The sequence below is a fragment of the Salvelinus fontinalis genome, chromosome 33 (assembly GCF_029448725.1).
Source record: "Salvelinus fontinalis isolate EN_2023a chromosome 33, ASM2944872v1, whole genome shotgun sequence".
NCBI classification, from domain to species: Eukaryota; Metazoa; Chordata; class Actinopteri; order Salmoniformes; family Salmonidae; genus Salvelinus; species Salvelinus fontinalis.
In genome coordinates, this window is record NC_074697.1 from 40,559,510 (window position 1) to 40,582,824 (window position 23,315).

General features: G+C 46.0%; 1 protein-coding gene across 1 annotated transcript in view; it reads right to left on the bottom strand.

Annotated features, from left to right (window-relative positions):
- Positions 1–22,752, bottom strand: part of LOC129831603 (pleckstrin homology domain-containing family G member 2-like) — a 29,801-nt gene extending 7,049 nt beyond the window's left edge. Inside the window, exons 1-2 of the mRNA XM_055894948.1 lie at positions 22,189–22,752; positions 1,663–1,740 (exon numbers count right to left, since the gene is read on the bottom strand). Coding sequence (XP_055750923.1) covers positions 1,663–1,711 — 49 coding nt within the window. The 5' untranslated portion in view covers positions 1,712–1,740; positions 22,189–22,752. The remainder of the gene's footprint in view (positions 1–1,662; positions 1,741–22,188) is intronic.
- Positions 22,753–23,315: the final 563 nt, after the last annotated feature.

Consider the following 23,315-nt stretch of genomic DNA (forward strand, 5'->3'; position numbering starts at 1 on the left):
GCATTGCTTTCTGTTTGGCGTTTTAGCCTGGGTTTCTGTATAGCACTTTGTGACATCGGCTGATGTAAAAATTAATTTGATTGATTGATCAGCAAAAACAAACTGGTAGGGAGTCACCCTGGTCCCCTGCCTCGCTGACTAACCACTAACAGGCCAAGTCACGCTGACCTAGTGCTCACAGGGCAACACAGTAGCTCTCTTGTCCTCTGGCTCAGTCTCTGTGAGATGTGTTTGACCAAAAGTGCCGTGGGCTGCCTGGTGGGCCTCCACTGGGCTCTATGAGTACGACGAACAAGCACGCTGTGTTTCTTTGTGCTAATCTAGATGAAACTCACTGGGCATTCTACTAAACAAACATTCTCACTTGAGCTAAATACACCTGAGGGACAGGCAGTCAGTGAAAGATAATGCTTTTAGACGGGACAAATTAGTTAGGAGAATGTAACTGTAACCTGAAAGAAAACATCATATACCGTAAGGAGACCCACTGAAGTGAGTGTAACTATAGTGGACTCTTTAGCAACTAAAAGGCCTTCCTGTTTAAATAAAGAATGAAAAAACAAATGTGTTTTTTTTTCAACTATAAAAGCAGTATAATATACTTTGCATTATGTGAAACAGTATTTTCCATGTTGGAATAAATGACCGTGCAGTGCAGTAACAATACATCCCAGAAATGTTATCTTGTGACCCCTCACAATGCCGAGCCAAAGCTAGGCCTCCCTAAGACCTTCCAACTTCCCTATGTTTACAGAGGACTTTCCAATAAGACGTGAACACCCTTAAACAATCCAAATTGTCTGTGCAGTTCCACAACATTTTTTGTCATGATTGACTCCGTTAATATAAGCACTCTCTTTGTTGGGAAAAACTGGGGGGTTGGAAGGGGGGCAGAGTAAGGCCTAAATATAGTCACGCTCAGTGCCCTCCCATGGTCTCTCCACTTCCCTCTCGTCAATTTGACAATTTGGACATTTTGTCATTTCTATGCTAACCGGATACCCTTATCTTGGGCGTGCTCTGTAGCCTGTTTTTCATGTATAATCATACGTGCAGAGAGAGATTTCTTCTCTTTTTACCCCTAAACATTGTTCAGTATTATGCTTTGCGAGCGACCACGAAACATCCAGTATACAGAACATGCAGTCTAATTCTATACCCTCAACAAGAGCTCCAACGTTACACCAAGAATCAACCTTGGTGGCTCTTCATAATGCTATTTCATGAATGAGTTCTGTCAGTCTCTATCATTAAAGATGCACTCTCAAACTTTTGTGTCATTTCAGCCAATAGTTTTGAAAGTGGTGCTCACGAGCCAAAAGGGGTCCCCGTTTTTTGTGTACTATGTCATCCAATTGGTGGGATATGTTACGAATTGTGCAATTCGTATGATTTCATAGAAATTTTGCAATTGGTGTGATATGTTGTGAATCCAATTTGTTTCAAATGTATTGTGCTTAAGATCCCAGAGTGCATCTTTTACTATATTGTAGCTACAGTGTGAAACTGCTAAGGTAACAATAACAAAACAAGATAAACACATTGAAAATATGATTTTACATTGACGTAGAGCATATTAAAACATCTGAAGTTGAATAGAATACTCTGACGTTACACAACAATAGCGTCACAGGTGTGACAGTATCAGTGTTGACCTCTGACCTTGGTTGCTGGGCTTTCTCTGGCTGCCTCGGCCTGCCCCCTCAGGCATGGTGTGATGGTATCACAGGAAGTGGAAACCTGCAAAGGGCAATCGACCAAAACATCACAGAAGAAATGAGCAAAATACAGTTGTCATTGTGCAACACAGGACATACTGTAGGATAGACAACACTGTGAAGAAAGCATGAATATTTCTGCAAAGAAACTTATTTTCCTATCCGTTGCCCACAAGAAAGTCTGAACTGGAGCCCCATTTACAGGGTACTTTCATTTTGATGGAAATATAACAAGGTGTCTGCAATGTGCACTAGCAGAGAATGTGTTCTTTCGCCATTCGCCGCTTTCAGGTGGCTGTTTTAAACCAGTTGTACAGCACACACAGTGGATGTTCCATGGATATATTCTCTCTACTGGTTGGGTGACACGGCTGAGGCCTCTTAAACAAAGACACAGAACAAATACCTGAGAAAGTACCAGAGTTGCAAGAGCTTCTAATTCAAAAAGGCCTTTCTCCGGCTACATTTCCAGTCCAGTGAAGCCCACTCTCTTTGGTTTAGACAGAGCGAAGCCAAAAGCGATCTTTATCAGCACCGAAGTGCCTTCAGCTCCTTTCACTCAAAGAGGAAGGTGTAGAAAGGCAGAGGGGGGGGAAATACAGCAGAACTTGGAGCTAAAGCAATTAAAAGGCTGAAACGTGAAAGATGCTGTTTGGGAAATAGGAGGGGAGGAGGAGGGCAGACACTGCCGCATGGGATAATTATTTTCTCTTTCTCCATACACACACACAAATAATATATGTCATGTTTGGCTGTGAGACAAGAATGTGCTCTTCTCTGGTTCTATAGCAGTGTGTTGAGTATGTGCTGTGGAGGCAGGGGACCAGGGCTGTGAGACAAGAATGTGCTCTTCTCTGGTTCTATAGCAGTGTGTTGAGTATTTGCTGTGGAGGCAGGGGCCAGGGCTGTAAGACAAGAATGTGCTCTTCTCTGGTTCTATAGCAGTGTGTTGAGTATTTGCTGTGGAGGCAGGGGCCAGGGCTGTAAGACAAGAATGTGCTCTTCTCTGGTTCTATAGCAGTGTGTTGAGTATTTGCTGTGGAGGCAGGGGCCAGGGCTGTAAGACAAGAATGTGCTCTTCTCTGGTTCTATAGCAGTGTGTTGAGTATGTGCTGTGGAGGCAGGGGACCAGGGCTGTGGCGCTGGCGGTCTTTAGGATCAATGTTCAAGTTCCACGTTTTAATGTCACGTGCACAAGTACAGTGAAATGCCATTTTTCATGCTCTAAACCCAATAATGCATAGAATCAATATCAATGTAGTACTAAAAATAACACAAGGTAGAACAAAAACAAACGAGAAATAAAAATAAATAATAAGAACAACACGAGAAAGTAAGAAGTTATATAAAGGATCATTTCCAGTACCATATTTACAATGTGCAGGGATACTGGATCGATATAGGTAGATATGTATAGGGGTAAGGGGGCTAGGCATCAGGATAAATGATAAACAGAGTAGCAGCAGCGTAAGATGGTGTGTGTGTGTGTGTGTGTGTGTGTGTGTGTGTGTGTGTGTGTGTGTGTGTGTGTGTGTGTGTGTGTGCGTGTGCGTGTGCGTGTGCGTGTGTGTGTGTGTGTGTGTGTGTGTTAGCCATTTTGTTAGCTATTTAGCAGGTTTATGGCTTGGGGATAGAGTCTGATCAAGAACCTGTTGGTGTCAGACTTGCTGTGCAGAAGCATAGAGAACAGTCTATGGCTTGGGTGGCTGGAGTCTTTGACGATTTTCCCGGGCCTTCCTTTCACACCGCCTGATATAGAAGTCCTGGATGACAGAGAGCTCAGCCCCAGTGATGTACTGGGATGTCCGCACCACCTTCTGTAGCGCCATGCGATCGAGGGCAGCGATGCAGCGAGTCAAGATACTCTCAATAGTGCAGCTGTACAACTTTTTGAGGATTTGAGAGTCTATGCCAAACCGTTTCAACCTCCTGAGGGTTGTGCATGTGGACCATTTTAAGTCCTTAGTGATTTGGACGCTTTGGAACTTGAAGCTCTCGGCCCGCTCCACTACAGCCCCGTTGATGTGCATGGGGGCGTGCTCGCTTCCCAGTTTCCTATAGTCCACGATCAGCTCCTTGGTCTTACTGATGTTAAGGGAAAGTTTGTCCCGGCACCACACTGCCAGGTCACTGACCTCCTCCCTGTAGGCTGTCTCATCATTGCCGGTGATCAGGCCTACCACCGTCGTGTTGTCAGCAAACTTGATGATGGTGTTGGAGTCGTGAACAGAAAGTACAGGAGGGGACTAAGCACACACCCCTGTGGGGCCCCCGTGTTGAGGGTCAGCGTGGCGGAGGTGATGTTGCCTACCCTCACCACCTGGGGTCAGCCCGTCGGCAAGACCAAGATCCAGTTGCGGAGGGAGGTGTTCAGTCCCAAGGTCCTAAGCTTGGTGATGAGCATGGAGGGGACAATGGTGTTGAATGCTGAGCTGTAGTCAATGAACAGCATTCTCACATACTATAGGTATTCCTCTTACTGTATCTAGGTGGGTGAGGGCAGTGTGGAGTGCAATTAAGATTGTGTCGTCTATGGATCTGTTGGGGCGGTATGCAAATTAGGTGGGTCTAGAGTGGATGTGTGCCATAAAAAGCCTTTCAAAGCACTTCATGACTGCAGATGTGAGTGCAGGGCATTAGTCATTGTGGCTTGAAGCCTTTGAGTTCTTGGGAACAGGAATGATGGAAGTCATCCTAAAACATGTGGGGATTACAGACTGTGACAAGGAAAGGTTCAGAGCTCCGTGTTAGATGTGAGGCGTTTGTTTATGGCTGGGAGATAGGGCCCTGACTTCCTCGGCACCTGCCCCGGTCGTCACTCTCTCTTGACCCATATCTTTCACTTCTTCGCGAGACAGCTGCAGACAGCAGGGATGTCCTACATTGTAAAGACGCTCCTAAAAAAACTCCACAGCCGAAACATCATCAAGGAAGTATGGCGAGTGGCAGCGATTAGGGTACTCCAAGTCGAGTATCGGAGGGAAAATGTCACCGAAATTTGACATTTCTGTTCAAAAATCTTCTAACTTGCTTGTTTTGCCAAGAATTTCACAGCATGACAGAGCAAGGAAATGGCTTCTACTGGGAATGAAGCAATCCCTCTAATCTGTCAATGTCCTGAGGACCATTCTGTGGGTTGTGTAGGAGTTCAAATTGAAATCTTCAATATTGGGAACAAAGAATCGTGTCTTTGTGTTTGTGTTGGCATGACGCAGGCCATAGAGGCCTCTCTCCATCTATCATAATGCTTCATGTCTGTGATGGAAGTCAAACGTTACTTCATTAGCCAAGTTTAATGATCTGTTCTGGACTTTTTGCAGCCATAAGAAATGTAGAAATTGCCCTGGAGCTATTCCAAGCCGTGTCCTCAAAAACATATCTCACCACAACTGCCCCATTTCATTTCCAGAGCCTGTTTCCAGTACTGTATTACCTCATTAAAAGCCATGTCTCTTCCTGTAAGCACTACGATGAAGACATCAGAACACCACTCGGCCCTGCCGGTCTACCCCATACATACTTTCTTGGCTCCACCGCTTGTTTGCTGTGAAATTCCTGAACTGAATTCCAGAAACAGGATTGTGGTAAGAATGAACTTTGTTTCCCCCCACAAAACCTCTTAAGTGTAGTTTCTAATAGCGTTTGTCTGTGGGGGGTGGGGGGTGGGGTGGGGTGGGGGGGGTTGTATTTGTGTGTGTGGGGGGGTGCAAGTTGTTGGGTTGTTTGAGAGAGAGGGGTGGAAATGGGCCAACAGCTGGTTTACTCTGAGGTTACAGTCAGGATAAAGAGGCTCTGCTGAAGCGTGAAGCGTAGCAGCCACCCCCAAGCCCCCTTGTACAACAGTGGACACTGTACTGTTCTCTGAGCACATGGTACATGTCACTTTATCATTATGAAGGATAGGCTGTGAGAGGCCTCTTCAGGCCCTGTAATTTGGCACATTTTGGTTGGATCGCTCATGCTGCTGCTCCAGGTGCATCCGAGAGTGCTTTCAGCTCAGCTGGGCTATCTGACACGGCCGACGGATAGAAATCAAACTTCGCGCTGACAGAACGCAAATACTGGAGAGAACAGCTGGACAGTTGCTTCAGTGTGCATGTGTGTGTGCGCATGTGCATGCATCTGTGTGTGCTCTGTGTGTTTGTTCTGTGTGTCTGTGTGTGATTGTATCGGTGTATGCCTGTTTGTGTGAGTGAAACAAAATTGCACTAGATGTGCATTTTTCACTGACTACAGGCTTGAGTTGTGTATTTTTAACTTAGTTCAGGCTCAGCCTGTACTTTTCTATAGTGATGTACAGTTTTAGCAACGGATTTGTTCCTTTTCCATAAAACAGTTATTAAAAAACAAACCATAATGTGTGTCACGACTTCCACCGAAGGTGGCTCCTCTCCCTGTTCGGGCGGTGCTCGGCGGTCGTCGTCGCCGGCCTACTAGCGGCCACCGATCCATTTTTCCTTTTCGTTTGTGTCTGTCTGTATTGTTTACACCTGTGTCTTATTAGTTGATTTCGGTGGGTATATTTACCTCTGCTGCCTGCTAGTCTTTGTGCGGGATTGTTTTCTTTGGTTACGTTGTTAGGGGTGCGTGTCTGCACCACGGGGTTTCTTTTCTCACGGCAGTTGTGCCGTTTGATATGAGTTTAGGAGTAGAGGTTTCTCCTCCGTGTGTAGTGTTTATTTCCCTGTGTGTGTGGCGACCTCGTTTGGGCGTGTTTCCTTCCCGTGTTGTAGTTGAGTTGGGACTGCTCAATAAACTATTTTGCCACTGGGACTTCCTTGCTCTCCTGCTCCTGATTCATGCACCTCCCTCCTTTAGGAGGCACGTAACAGAATCCTGCACCACCTATGGAATCAGCAGGAGCTGACCACACCACCCTTCTCCATCGTCTCGGGACCACTATGGATCAAGTGATGGTGACGACGAGAGATGGGAGAGAGGTGGCCTGCCTGCCTCTCCACCGGCCCCACTCCAACCAGCACCACCACCTTCTCCGGCGTCATCCGGCCCCAGCGGTATTCGGTTCGCGCTCCCAAGGGAGTACAATGGGACGGCTGCCGGGTGCAAGGGTTTCCTGCTCCAGCTGGAGCTTTACCTGGCAACCGTGCACCCGGCTCCTTCGGGGGGTGAGAGCGTGAACTCCCTCGTCTCCTGCCTGTCAGGCAAAGCTCTGGAGTGGGCCAACGTGGTCTGGGATGGACCAGACTCGGCGAGGGACCACTACCCAGGGTTCGGGTGAGCGTCTGTTCCATCTACGGCAGGAGACGAGGAGCGCTCAAGAATTCGCGCTGGAGTTCAGGACCTTGGCCGCCGGCGCAGGGTGGAACGACAGGGCCCTGATTGACCACTATAGGTGCAGCTTACGTGAGGACGTCCGCAGGGCGATAGCATGTAGAGACGCTACCCTCACCCTGGACCAGCTAGTGGACATGTCCATCAGGTTGGACAACTTGCTGGCTACGCGCGGGCGTCCGGATCGGGTCCTGTTGGTTCTACCCCCCAGCGCCTCCGCTCCAACCCCCATGGAGTTAGGGGGTTCTGCAGCGAGGGCGATCGGAGGAGGAGCCTCCTCCTGAACTGGGTGTGGTCGGAGAGGGCACACTGCCGACCGGTGCTGGAGGAGCTCGTCTGGGAGTCGAGACGGCAGGCTGAGTACTGTTCGGGCACCCCAGGTGAGTCAGCACCAGGCTCACCCAGAGCCCCCTGTTGGTCACATGTATGTGTTAATCTCTTTCCCTGAGTTTTCCCCCCATTCCCAGCATAAGGCGCTAGTAGATTCAGGCGCAGCAGGGAATTTCATGGGGCGCGGTTTCGTGCATAGGTTAGGGATTCCCCTGGTTCAGATGGACAAACCATTCCATGTGCACTCCCTAGATAGTCGACCATTAGGGTCAGGGGTGGTCAGGGAGGCCACGGCTCCACTGGACATGGTTACGCAGGGTGGTCACGAGGAGAGCATTAATCTTTTCCTCATTGATTCACCTGCATTTCCAGTGGTGCTGGGGATCCCCTGGTTGGCCTTTCACAACCCCACTATTTCGTGGCAACAGAGGGCTCTAAAGGGGTGGTCAGAGGAGTGCTCAGGTAGGTGTGTGGGAGTTTCCATCGGTCCAACGACGCTGGAGAGTCTAGACTAAAGCTCCACCGTGCGCATTCCCCCCAAATATGACGATTTGGCTATCGCCTTCTGTAAAAAGAGGGCGACCCAATTACAACCCCATCTACGTGGGGATTGTGCGATAAACCTCCAGGTAAACGCCGCACTTCCCAGGAGTCACGCGTATCCCCGGTCACAGGAGGAGACGGTGGCTATGGAAACATATGTCTCTGAATCTCTGAGGCAGGGGTACATTCGGTCCTCCACGTCACCCGCCTCCTCGAGTTTCTTTTTTGTGAAGAAGAAGGAGGGAGGTCTACATCCGTGCATTGACTATAGAGGTCTAAATTCTATTACGGTGGGGTACAGTTACCCGCTACCTCTCATCGCTACGGCGACTGAGTCATTTCACGGAGCACGCTTCTTCACAAAACTGGATCTCTGGAGCGCGTATAACTTGGTGCGTATCCGGGAGGGAGATGAGTGAAAGACAGCGTTTAGTACCACATCCGGCCATTATGAGTACCTCGTCATGCCGTATGGGTTGAAGAATGCCCCAGCAGTCTTCCAATCCTTCGTAGACGAGACTCTCAGGGACCTGCACGGGCAGGGTGTGGTGGCGTATATCGATGACATTCTGATCTACTCCGCCACACACGCCACGCATGTGTCTCTGGTGCGCAGAGTACTTGGGCGACTGTTGGATCACTACCTGTACGTCAAGGCTGAGAAATGCGTGTTCTCCCAACAGGCCGTCTCCTTCCTGGGTTATTGCATTTCCAAATCAGGGTTGGTGATGGAGTGTGACCGCATTGCAGCCGTGCGTAATTGGCCGACTCCCACCACGGTAAAGGAGGTGCAGCGGTTTTTAGGGTTTGCCAATTACTACTGAAGGTTTATCCGGGGTTTTGGGCAGGTGGCTGCTCCCATTATCTCACTGCTGAAGGGGGGACCGGTGCGTCTGCGATGGTCGGCTGAGGCGGACAGAGCGTTTTGTCGCTTGAGGACTCTGTTTACCGAGGCTCCTGTGTTGGCTCATCCGGATCCCTCTTTCGCATTCATAGTGGGGGTGGACGCATCTGAGGCTGGGATTGGAGCTGTGCTCTCCCAGCACTTGGGCGCGCCACTGAAGCTCCGCCCCTGCGCTTTCTTTTCGAGGAAGCTCAGCCCGGCGGAGCGAAACTATGACGTGGGGGACCGGGAGTTGCTGGCTGTCGTAAAAGCCCTGAAGATGTGGAGACATAGGCTTGAGGGGGCTCAACACCCTTTCCCCATCTGGAATGACCACCGTAATCTGGAGTACATCCGGGCGGCAAGGAGACTGAACCCTCGCCAGGCAAGGTGGGCCATGTTTTTCACCAGATTCAGATTTACGATATTGTATAGACCAGGTTCCCAGAACGCACTGTCCCGTCTGTATGATACAGAGGAGTGGTCCATCGATCCCACCCCCATACTTCCGGCCTCTTGTCTGGTGGCGCCGGTGGTGTGGGAGGTGGACGCGGACATCGAGCGGGCATCTCGGTCAGAGCCTACTCCACCTCAGTGTCCAGCTGGACGGAGGTACGTCCCGCTTGGTGTCTGTGATAGGTTGATTCGGTGGGCGCACATGTTACCCTCCTCTGGTCATCCGGGTATCGATAGGACGGTGCAAAGCCTTAGGGGGAAGTACTGGTGCCCCACTTTAGCTAAAGACGTGAGGGTCTATGTCTCCTCCTGTTCAGTATGCGCTCAGTGCAAGGCTCCTAGACACCTGCCCAGAGGAAAGTTACAACCCCTCCCTGTTCCACAGCGGCCTTGGTCACACCTGTCGGTAGACTTCCTGACCGATCTTCCTGCGTCCCAGGGTAACACCACGATCCTGGTCGCTGTGGATCGGTTTTCTAAGTCCTGTCGTCTCCTCCCTTTGCCCGGTCTCCCTACGGCCCTACAGACTGCGGAGGCCCTGTTTACTCACGTCTTCCGGCACTACGGGGTGCCTGAGGACATAGTTTCTGATCGGGGTCCCCAGTTCACGTCCCGGGATTGGAGGGCGTTCATGGAGCGTCTGGGGGTCTCGGTCAGCCTGACCTCTGGTTTTCACCCCGAGAGTAATGGGCAGGTGGAGAGAGTAAACTAGGATGTGGGTAGGTTTCTGCGGTCGTATTGCCAGGACCGGCCATGGGCCCAGAACTCACTCCGTCACTCCTCAACTAACCTTTCGCCCTCTCAGTGCGTGTTGGGGTATCAGCCGGTCCTGGTACCGTGGCATCCGAGCCAGACCGAGGCTCCTGTGGTGGAGGACTGGGTGAAGCGCTCGCAGGAAACCTGGGAGGCCGTCCACGGGCACCTGAAACGGGCCGAAGGGCGACGGAAAGCGAGCGCTGACCGCCACCGCAGTGAGGCCCCGGTGTTTGAACCGGGGGACCGGGTCTGGCTCACGACCCGAAACCTGCCCCTCTGCCTGCCCTGCCGGAAACTGGGTCCGAGGTTTGTGGGGCCATTTAAAGTCCTGAGGAGAATAAACGAGGTGTGTTATAGGTTACAGCTCCCCCTTTTTACTGTATTAACCCCTCGTTTATTCTCCTCATGGATTATGACGCTATATTCCTAGTTAAAACAAAAGGTTGCATGACTCTAATCAAAACCCCCATGAGTCTAATCATAGACGTAAAATCCAACAAAAATCATTCTAATTCACTTTGTGTTCTAATTAATCTACTCTAAAGTGAATCTTCTGAAGTCAGCTTAACTATCATGCCCTGCAATTCATTATTCTAATGCAAGTGTCTGTTAAGATGTTGAACTCATTGATCAAGTGTCTGTTATGCTGTTGAACTCATTGATCAAGTGTCTGTTAAGATGTTGAACTCATTGATCAAGTGTCTGTTATGCTGTTGAGCTCATTGACCAAGTGTCTGTTATGCTGTTGAGCTCATTGACCAAGTGTCTGTTATGCTGTTGAACTCATTGATCAAGTGTCTGTTATGCTGTTGAACTCATTGATAAAGTGTCTGTTATGCTGTTGAGCTCATCGATCAAATCCAATTAAACTCTATTTGTCACATGCGCCGAATACAACAAGTGTAGACCTTACCGTGAAATGCTTACTTACAATCCCTTAACCAACAGTGCAGTTCAAGAAGAGTTAAGAAAATATTTACCAAATAAACTAAAGTAAAAAATTATAAAAATAACACAATAAAATAAAATAACGAGGCCGTACGCACTACCCTCTGTGGCGCCTTACGGTCAGATCCCGAGCAGTTGCCATAACCAGGCAGTGATGCAACCAGTCAGGACGCTCTCAATGGTGCAACTGTAGAACTTTTTGAGGATCTGGGGACCCATGCCAAATCTTTTCAGTCTCCTGAGGGGGAAAAGGTATTGTCGTGCCCTCTTCACGACTGTCTTGGTGTGTTTGGACCATGATAGTTCGTTGGTGATGTGGACACCAAGGAACTTGAAACTCTCCACCCGCTCCACTACAGCCCCGTTGATGTTATTAATGGGGGTCTGTTCGGCCCGCCTTTTCCTGTAGTCCATCAAGTGTGTGTTATGCTGTTGAACTCATTGATCCAATCCATAGAACCATGCAGACATCAGTCGAGCCATTACTTTACTCTGTTGATTCCTATTACCAATTGCATGATTATAAACAATTGCCTGATTCCTATTAACAATTCCATCCGGTCGGTCCCGTCTGGCCGGCCGACTGGTCCTATCTCAAAATTATAGGCATGACGCAAGATAGGATTCCAAACAGATTTAAATAACAGTTATTGGCTATCCAGTAAGCTAGCTAGCTAATTTTACTAGCTAACAGTGAGGAGAAACAATAATACAAACATTTAACTGTTTAAAATAAGATCTCTAAAACTGACATTGGAGATTCTGAAGCGTCTGCGGGTCATCCACTGCCATAGGTTCCTCAGCTCTACCATCTAAGATAATTGATGTCACAATCCAAACAACGCTCAAAAACATACAGAGTGACCTTATCAAACTTCCCTGCAATCTGTGTCAAGGATGTGAAGAGAGAGAAATGGTCAACCTACTGAACAATTGAACGCAAACACACAGACACAGAGATGCGCACACACACAAACACAGACACGCGCACACACACACACACACACACACACACACACACACACACACACACACACACACACACACACACACACACACACACACACACACACACACACACACACACACAGTACTCTTGAACATACAGTATGCGTGTGGGGAGGGGGGCAACCTTGGGATGTTCAACAGTTAACACGGTCACAGAGGGGGTCAGTTTTGGAGGAAGGGTGGATCAGGGGATGCTACAAAAACAGAAATAAATACAGAGAGAGAGGGAGGGATGATGACCGCTGGGGATCACAACAACGGGGTGTGCGTCAGCGACAGGGAGGCTGCTCCATTGTCCATTCAGAGGCAGAGCGGGCAGTGGCCATTGTCAGAGGACCAGCTGACCTTCATGTTCCCCCTGGGTCAGAGAGGCCCAGCAGCCCATACAGTGGGCCACAGCCCAGACTCTTCTCTCCTGCCACCTCCTCATTCTCTCAGACAACAAAGGGCTTCTTTTGTGTGAGGGAGGGAGTGGTGAGGGAGGGAGGGAGGGCTGGACAAGCCCCTGGTCATAATGGAAAACGCTGGGTAGGGGGGCGGCACGCACACGTGGAACACACACTAACAACCATACACAAACTCATTCAGTCTTCCCCAGAAATATACACACAGGCACATACAATAAACGGAAAGTGTTTGGTCAAGAGAGGTAAGAGCAGTAGTTTAAAGAGATCTGGACCAGTGGCGGTGTTTAGGCTACTGAATGTAGGGAACACGGTATGTGGTCTCTGTTGTACATGGTGCTGCTGTGCAGTTGTTCTTTTGTTATCTCGGCGCTCAATTAATGAGCTGAACACTCAGTCGTCTCAACCACTAAATCAACATGACCCTCAGAATTCTAGTCGGAGACAATACTCTCTGTCTAGCAGCTGACCATGAGCGTAAAATACATTGAGTTTGGTTGTGTCATGGTGGATTATAGTAGACCCAGTGGCTCTTAGGATTAAGGGTTAAAAGTTCATTGGTTTAAAGGTTATCTACATATAACGATGTAATACGTGCCATTTCATAGCAGACACTTTATTTATGATCTGGACTGGTCACCTGAAGTTATTTGAAGCAGATGGACACAGTCGTGCTGCTATTGTCACGGCCGTTAAAAGAAGAGGACCAAGGTGCAGCATGGTGAGCGTACATTTTCCTTTTATTAATAAAAATGACGCCGAACTAAACAATAAACACTACAAACACAAACCATGAAGCTAAAGGCTATGTGCCCTAAACAAAGTCAACTTCCCACAAACACAGGTGGGAAAAGGGCAGCCTAAGTATGGTTCTCAATCAGAGACAACGATAGACAGCTGTCCCTGATTGAGAACCATACCCGGCCAAAACATAGAACTACAAAACATAGAACATAGAACATAGAATATAGAATACCGACCCCAACTCACGCCCTAACCAAACCAAAATAGAGACATAAAAAGGATCTCTAAGGTCAGGGCGTGACAGCTATGGCCAATGACGAACACTAAATGTGATTTGAGAAGATTTTAAATTGGGTGTGATGGACAGGCTTTCTATTTTGAGCTGGCTTGAATCAACATCTGTTGGCCTATGTAGGCTCGCTTTACAACTCTCAGAGGCTCCTCTGTCCAAAACTGAGAAGTTGCACTTCTGGTTAACTACGTCAAGCAGCCGCTCCAACAAAATAGCAGCTGTGTTCTTCAGTAATATGCTACATGTGAGCAATTACCAAGTAAACAATATGGCAATGTCACCAGGGAAAAGTTGGTGTAACTGTGACACTACCTGGCATGGGTGGGGTAGTTGACATCGACCTTGGCACGTCAGCAATCAGAGACAAGAGACTAAAATGATCCTGTGTTCTGTTCCTTTCTGGGATGTGTCATGATTGCACACAAAGGCCATCAATCCCCTAAAGAGCTTCCATAAGGGAGGAAGTAAATCCATCAAATTGGCCCGGGAAAGTTGTAACATCCAAAGTTTCTGGACCTCTATAAATGTGTCATCGGCTGTAGTAAAGAATGGGGCCATAAAGAAAGGCAATGGGGAAGGCACTGGGATCCAAGAGGCAGTCAAACAACATGCCAGGAGGGAAATTCCATTTCTCTTCGTGCATGCACGGGACTAATTATAGATGCTGAGATGTACTGTAGAAGAGAATAAGTGTCTGTCTGTCTGTCTGTCTGTCTGTCTGTCTGTCTGTCTGTCTGTCTGTCTGTCTGTCTGTCTGTCTGTCTGTCTGTCTGTCTGTCTGTCTGTCTGTCTGTCTGTCTGTCTGTCTGTCTGGTACTGTATTGTACTGTAGGAGGTGACAACACAGTATGCTGTTTTAGCACTTTACCATAGACAGAAGGGTGGGGGGTTAGTGGGCACAGAGGCGCCAGGAAAGGTGGAGAGGTGTCATACATAGTGCATGGAGTCAGGGAGGGAGAGATGGTCTTGGGTGGGAGATGAAGAGGTATTGGGAGGGAGATGAAGAGGTATTGGGTGGGAGATGAAGAGGTATTGGGTGGGAGATGAAGAGGTATTGGGTGGGAGATGAAGAGGTATTGGGTGGGAGATGAAGAGGTATTGGGAGGGAGATGAAGAGGTATTGGGTGGGAGATGAAGAGGTATTGGGTGGGAGATGAAGAGGTATTGGGAGGGAGATGAAGAGGTATTGGGTGGGAGATGAAGAGGTATTGGGTGGGAGATGAAGAGGTATTGGGAGGGAGATGAAGAGGTATTGGGAGGGAGATGAAGAGTTATTGGGTGGGAGATGAAGAGGTATTGGGAGGGAGATGGGGCTGAAAGTTGGAGTACTGTGGATGAGGAGACGGGGTATTTACAATGAAAGCGTTGCAAGGAAATAGTGGGGGCCTTGGACCCATGGGAGGAGACACATTTATGTGTCATGGAAAACTCATGGAAAACACTCCCAAGAGACAGTCTGGTCCTGAGTCACCTGACAGACAGAGGAACACATTCACAGCCACACACACCCACAAAATGCACACCTGTACATGGGAATAAAATCACATAACCACACACAGCTGCCTCTAAGAAAAAACTAAACGGCTTATCAAATCACAGTGAACACATCACTCTCTCTCTCCCCCCTCCCCTCTCTCTTTCCCTCTCTCTCTGTCTCTTTTTCTTCTGACATCTTCGAACCTGACAGCCCTTTGAAAAGCTTCCTGGCCACTGAGTGAGCTGTGAGGTCTGTCATATTGTGGTGTCCTGGTCTCTCACTGTCGCCGCTAGAGCTCATTCTGAGTATCCCGTTCTCTCACTGTCGCCGCTAGAGCTCATTCTGAGTATCCCGTTCTCTCACTGTCGCCGCTAGAGCTCATTCTGAGTATCCCGTTCTCTCACTGTCGCCGCTAGAGCTCATTCTGATGTATCCCGTTCTCTCACTGTCGCCGCTAGAGCTCATTCTGAGTATCCCGTTCTCTCACTGTCGCCGCTAGAGCTCATTCTGAGTATCCCGTTCTCTCACTGTCGCCGCTAGAGCTCATTCTGAGTATCCCGTTCTCTCACTGTCGCCGCTAGAGCTCATTCTGAGTATCCCGTTCTCTCACTGTCGCCGCTAGAGCTCATTCTGAACAGCATAGAGGAATATGGTAGTTCCTTCTCTGTCCCAACCAAATACTCTCCTATTATTGTGCATTTAGGATTTAGAGAGTCCTAAAAAGTGACCGACAAATCAGAGCCGAGTGTGTCAGCTCCAATGAACAAAACAAAGGAGTGTCAGACAGTCACAAAATACAGATCACCATATCTTGCAATTCAAAGAACATACTTTCATCATAGGCAGGTAAACCCACATAGACCAATGAGACACACACATACTGTACTTCTGTCTCCATACATCACTGATCTTATAAAAATCTAGAGACCAAAGCCAAGACTACATTGTTGTGTGCAGCTTTCTGGCTGTGCTGTATATTCAAATGTGCCCTGCTGGTATTGGCTGGCTCTCTCTTAACTTCTGCTGGGGGACCCATTTGCACAGAGCTGGGAAGCTCATCAGTCCAAATTCCTCCAGGAGGAAATGGGGATTAAGCCTATTCCCTCTGAGCATTTGGAGGAAGGGGGTTCACACTCCTAAAGTTGGGGAGTTAGGGGGAACAAAGAGAGGAGACGTTGCTGAAAGAGAGGGGTCTGTTTCTATTACAAAAAGGATGGAACTGGGCTGAGGAAGGAACGGAATGACTGCAGCGGCCTGAACACTCAGAGAGGGAGGGTTTGGGTCGCATCCTGTTGCTACGTTCAGATTCCATGACCAATTCCTATTTCCATTCTTCCATTTGATATGGTCCAAAAAGCCAAACAATACCCTTTCTCCCCCAAGACTCCAGCTTCAGTCCAGCTCCTAAGGTTATGTATAAGGTCACGCTACACGGTCATGTTCAAAATACAGTGCATTAGGAAAGTATTCAGACCCCTTTCCTTTATCCACATCTTGTTACGTTACAGCCTTATTCTAAAATGGTTTAAATAAAGAAATGTCCTCATCAATCTACAAACAATACCCCATAATGACAAAGCGAAAACAGTTTTTTTGGAATTTTTGCAAATGTATTAAAAATAGAAAAGAGAAATACCTTTTTACATAAGTATTCAAACCCTTCGCTATGACACTCGAAATTGAACTCAGATGCATCCTGTTTCCATTGATCATCCTTGAGATGGAGTCCACCTGTGGTAAATTCAATTGATTGGACATGATTTGGAAAGGCACACACCTGTCTATATAAGGTCCCACAGTTGACAGTGAATGTCAGAGCAAAAACCAAGCCATGAGGTGAAGGAATTGTCCGTAGAGCTCCGAGACAGGATTGTGTTGAAGCACAGATCTGGGGAAGAGTACCAAAAATGCATGCAGCATTGAAGGTCCCCAAGGACACAGTGGCCTCCATCATTCTTATTGGACTGAGTTTGGAACCATCAAGACTCTTCCTAGAGCTGGCAGCCAGGCCAAGCTGAGCAATCGGGGGAGAAGGGCCTTGGTCAGGGAGTTGACCAAGAACCCAATGGTCACTCTAACAGAGCTCCAGAGTTCCTTTGTAGAGATGGGAAAACCTTCCAGAAGGACAACCATTTCTGCAGCACTCCACCAATCAGGCCATTATGGTAGAGTGGCCAGACGGAAGCCACTCCTCAGTAAAAGGCACGACAGCCCACTTGGAGTTTGCCAAAAGGCACCTAAAAGACTCTCAGACCATGAGAAACAAGATTCTTTGCTCTTATGAAACCAAGATTGAACTCTTTGGTCTGAATGCCAATCGTTAAGTCTGAAGGAAACCTGGCACCATCCCTAAAGGTGAAGCATGGTGGTGGCAGCATCATGCTGTGGAGATGTTTTTTAACATCAGGGACTGGGAGACTAGTGAGGATTGAGGGAAAGATGAACAGAGCAAAGTACAGAGAGATCCTTGATGAAAACCTGCTCCAGAGTGCTCAGAACCTCAGACTGGGGTGAAGGTTCATCTTCCAACAGGACAACGACCCTAAGAACACAGCCAAGACAACGCAGGAGTGGTTTCAGGACAAGTCTCTGAATGTCCTTGAGTGACCTAGCCAGCGCCCGGACCTGAACCCGATCTAACATCTCTGGAGAGACCCGAAAATAGCTGTCCAGCGACGCTCTCCATCCAACCTGACAGACCTTGAGAGGATCTGCAGAGAAGAATGGGAGAAACTCCCCAAATACAAGTGTGCCAAGCTTGTAGCGTCATACCTAAGAAAACTCGAGGCTGTAATCACTGCCAAAGGTGCTTTAACAAAGTACTGAGTAAAGGGTCTGAATATTTATGTTAATGTGATATATTTATATATATATTCATTTTTTTTATAAATTTGCAACAAAAATCTAAAAACATGTTTTTGCTTTTTCATTATTGTCACGTTCGTGGCAATAATGAACTGGGAACCAATTCTGATTGGGAACCAATTCAGGCCACCATAAACCTACATTACCTAGACATGCAAAATCCCCATAGATAAACAAAAACCCTAGACAAGACAAAAACACACATACCCACCCTAGTGGAAAACTAAGGTCAGGGCGTGACAATTACGGGGTATTGTGTGTAGATTGATCAGTAAAAAACAACAACAATTTAATCAATTTTAGAATAAGGCTGTAACGTAACAAAATGTGTAAAAAGTCAAGGGGTCTGAAAACTTTTCAAATGCATTGTAAGTAAGAGACAGGGATTCACAAACGATAATTAGGAATTACACGTTTGGAAATCCTCCAACAAAGATCTTCAGAAGGCTTGTCAAAGAAGACAAGGAATTCTAATTCCGTTCAGTCCAATGCCAGTGAATAATCTGTGTTCGCTATTGAATAGGTGCATATGCACACAACATGCTTGCTGGGGAAATCTTGCCAGTTTATATTGGCAGTGAGTGACATTGAAGGAGGGATGTTCTCTGAAAATAGCTCCAACCAGTTGATCCCCTGCTTAAAACCTGGCTGAGATGAATTCATCCAGGTTGACTATAAATATACACAGGGATGACTGTGGTTGTTTCAGATTAAAGTATTACTACACTTATTCAAACTTCACTCTTGTTTCCTGTCATGATAGGGATCTCTCCCATGACTAATAAGTGGTGTTCAATCATAGAATTAGGCATTAGAATACTAGAATGGACATGAACCTTGTTATGATGGTCCAAAGGTCAGCCATGTTGGTCAGGGAGTTGGTTTGCCAGTGCTGTGATAAGATATTGTGTAAAAAAATGAATGTGAAGAATTGATCTGCACTGTATGTGTGTTAGCTAGCTAGCCTGTCAGTTTTAGAGGAATGATTCCATACATTTTTCAAATGTATGCCAACATTCTATTCAAAACAACGCAGTCAATCTCTACAGCCATACACTGGCTCAATTCAGTTACGATAGGACTTAGAGAAGCTGTAGATGTAACAAGTAATAATATTGTATCATATAATAGCACTCACAGTTTCCAGAGAAAACAAAATCTGAGACATTTATGGTCTGTTTACGTAAGGGATAATCAACTAGGGGCCATGCACTCTATGCAAAATAATGAACGACATGGAAGGTGTGTTCAACAACTTGCTTGCGGATTTGGAACTAATCTTCCACGTAGTTGCATTATTTTCCAGAGAACGGATAGAGCGCCAAGTTGATTATCCCTTTTATACCACTGCCATAATTTAACACATGTCAACGCTAGAAATGTGTTCATTTGCTGGTAAAAATGTGTTCAACATCCACTGAAGTAGATAGCAAGTTTACTAGATAGCTACAGTAGTTGCCTTGGTAACCAAACAAACAGACTTGCTTGTTTAGCTAACCAAACTATCAGTCCTAGCTCACTATTATGAAAATCGAATACAACAATGCCAATAATGTTTTTAAAAGTAGCTGAAACATAGAACATGTACAATAGGAATGAACTATAGCAATTGAATTCAATCAGAAACAAGTACCCGCAATGCCATACTATAAATATATTGTAGAGGCTATTTATACTGTAAACGTGTAAAAAAAAACTTTAAAAAAGAGTATAAATTTTATTTATAATTACAGATGAAGTCGGAAGTTTACATACACCTTAGCCAAATACATTTAAACTCAGTTTTCACAATTCCTGACATTTAATCCGAGTAAAAATTCCCTGTCTTAGGTCAGTTAGGATCACCACTTTATTTTAAGAATGTGAAATGTCAGAATAATAGTAGGGAGAAGGATTTATTTCTGCTTTTATTTCTTTCATCACATTCCCAGTGGGTCAGAAGTTTACATACACTCAATTAGTATTTGGTAGCATTGCTTTTGAAATTGTTTAACTTGGGTCAAACGTTTCAGGTAGCCTTCCATAAGCTTCCCACAATAAGTTGGGGGAATTTTGGCCCATTCCTCCTGACAGAGCTGGTGTAACTGAGTCAGGTTTGTAGGCCTCCTTGCTCGCAAACGCTTTTTCAGTTCTGCCCACAAATTTTCTATGGGATTGAAGTCAGAGCTTTGTGATGGCCACTCCAATACCTTGACTGTGTGGTCCTTAAACCATTTTGCCATAACTTTGAAAGTATGCTTGGGGTCATTGTCCATTTCGAAGACCCATTTGCAACCAAGCTTTAACTTCCTAACTGATGTCTTGAGATGTTGCTTCAATATATCCACATAATTTCCCTCCTCATGATGCCATCTATTTCGTGGAATGCACCAGTCCCTCCTCCAGCAAAGCACCCCCACAACACGATGCTGCCACCACCGTACTACATGGTTGGGATGGTGTTTTTCAGCTTGCAAGCCTCCCCCTTTTTCCTCCAAACATAACCATGGTCATTATGGCCAAACAGTTATATTTTTTGTTTCATCAGACCAGAGGATATTTCTCCAAAAAGTACAATCTTTGTCCCCATGTGCAGTTGCAAACCGTAGTCTGGCTTTTTTATGGCAGTTTCTGAGCAGTGGCTTCTTCCTTGCTGAGCGGCCTTTATGGTTATGTCGATATAAGAAGTGTTTTCTTGTGGATATAGATACTTTTGTACCTGTTTCCTCCAGCATCTTCACAAGGTCCTTTGCTGTTGTTCTGGGATTGATTTGCACTTTTCGCACAAAAGTACGTTCATCTCTAGGAGAGAAAACACGTCTCCTTCCTGAGCAGTATGACGGCTGCGTGGTCCCATGGTGTTTATACTTGCATGCTATTGTTTGTACAGATGAACGTGGTACCTTCAGGTGTTTGGAAATTGCTCCCAATGATGAACCAGACTTGTGGAGGTCTACCATTTTTTTCCTGAGGTCTTGGTTGAATTTTTTTGATTTTCCTATGATGTCAAGCAGTTGCACTGAGTTTGAAGGTAGGCCTTGAAATACATCCAGAGGTACACCTACAGTTGACTCAAATGATGTCAATTAGCCTATTATAAGCTTCTAAAGCCATGACATCATTTTCTGGAGTTTCTCAAGCTGTTTAAAGGCACAGTCAATTTAGTGTATGTAAACTTCTGACCCACTGGAATTGTGATACAGTGAATTATAAGTGAAATAATCTGTCTGTAAACAACTGTTGGAAAAATTACTTGTGCCATGCACAAAGTAGATGTCCTAACCGACTTGCCAAAACTATAGTGTGTTAACAATAAATGTGTAGAGTGGTTGAAAAACGAATTTTAATGACTCCAACCTAAGTGTATGTAAACCTCTGACTTCAACTGTATATGACAATATTTTAGATTGACTATGATTCTATTACACCAATTCTGATACATCACATGCCTTACTTTTATTTTCCTGCATAAGTAAAAGCAGGAAATGCGTTCATCTATGCCTCTACTGCCATTAATTTGCAATCAGATGGCTGCCATTTTTGCCCCATTATGGCATTTTGAGGGATTATGACATAGCCCCTCTAGTAATTGAATAGAGTCTTCATGGCTTTAATTAAGATCGTAAGGGATCATGAGATGTTTTATTTGTCCACTCTGGATAGATGACATTCCAGTTGATTTGCCGGAAAACTTCACGTTGGTTGGGCAAGAAGGCACCTCCTGAGTGACTTTAAGGATCATTTCCATTTAAAGTTATTTTTAGTCCAGGACCAAAGGCTTAATCTCTGGCCAGGAAACCAGACCAAAAAGTCCGCAATGAGAACATTGTTTCAGCATCTCTGAGTGAGATCTTGGACATTTTCCTGCTTGCAGTACTCTAGGCTAAAGTGCGGTTTTGGCAAAAGGGCGGAGGGCAGGCAATCAGAACCGGCAAAGAAAGACTCAATTAAACACTTGAAATTGTGGTGACGATTATGGTGAACAGCTACAGAAATGTTACTGTGGCCAAAAAAGTATTTTTTATTAAACTGTGGGTTTTTGATCACGTCTCTGCGCACTAATTAGTATATGCTACCAATGACTCAATGAGGCTGCCCGGTATTCAGTCACATGAATTAGTTTTGTTTGACATGCTCAGACAGTTTGTTATTATTACACCAGTAAATCATGTATATGATCAGTAACAGCCTATACTGTACTGTCTGTGTCTTATCTGCTATACAAAGGCTATCCTCATTCACTTTGTGGCAGACAAACACGTGCCATTAATAACATGAAACATTAGGCCTACATAGCCTAATGTAGGTAGATTGAGGGGATAGCTATTAAGAACATGTACATAAAACAGAGAAACAAAAAAACATAAACATATTTTTATCATAGGTTTGTCCAGCGGTGTTAAACATGCGATGTTGTCCTCCTGTGGTGAAACTAAATAAATCACTTGGCATTATCATCTAATAATGCATTATTATAGAGAGCATAAACTTACCTTTACAGGTGTGTGGAGAGGAGACATGAAAACCTATGCTGCTGTGCTGCTGTCTTGATCCGTGTTTCTCTTCCCACCGGAGCCCGATAAACTCCTTTGACTCAACCTGTACTTTGTCACTCTGCTATGTTGTTGATTTATCACAGTCCGGACGCTTTGGGGTGGATAACGCGTTTCTCTAAAAGGAAAACAGTTTTATTTCGGTGTCTTCCGCACACAAGAGCTCCAAAAAACGAGAAATTAAACTCTGCTTTCAATTCTTGGTCTTCCCCCTTCTTGGCACAAGCCTCGCTTGCTGCTTGATGCCAAGAACCATCCCCTTTGGCTTGAATCACTGCTTCACCTGATGGATCATCCCCACAAAGTAACGGTTTCACATCACCCGAGCGTTCGCAATTGTATGACAATCCCGGGAAAATGCAGCACATCAATGTAGCTCAAGGTCTCCTCAACATATATCACCCAGTACTAGTGAAAGTGAAGAGGTATGATCAAAGTACACCGAGCCGAGGAAAAGTCCGATTTCCCACCGCCTCTGAAAACTCAAGCGCATATATGGTTTTCCTTTCGTTCCTCCTTGAAAAGGCGTCGCGAACGTCTCTAATTGCCAGTACTACATTACAGACACACTAATAGTGTTATAGTAAGTGTCTAATAGTAGGCCTGTGTGCATAGCCGCGGGAATTGGGGTGCTGAGGGTGCTGATACATCACAATACAAAAATAATTAATATAACAAAAACAAAATCCCCACTAAATTAGAAAAATACTCAGCATCAATTTTTAAAACGTTTTTTAAAAAGTTTTAAGAGATACGCAAGACAACATTTTTATATACTAAGTCGAAATTTCAAGATATATAAGTCTAAATGTTTAGGTACTACGTCAGCATTTTGAGATAGTATGTAAAATGTTTGACAGTAGATCACACATGTTTCTTAATTTGTAACATTGTGTGGAGGTTTCAGAGGTGGCATCCCAGAGTGGTGGAGGGTACGGGCGGAGTGTTTTTCTTTGGCCAAGAGATTTTCCTGATCTTGTAGGCTAACCGAACCAGGTAAAACTCTGGGCCCTAGTTGAAGGGTATGACATAGTAAAAAATCAGCTGTTAAAACGGATTTATAATGT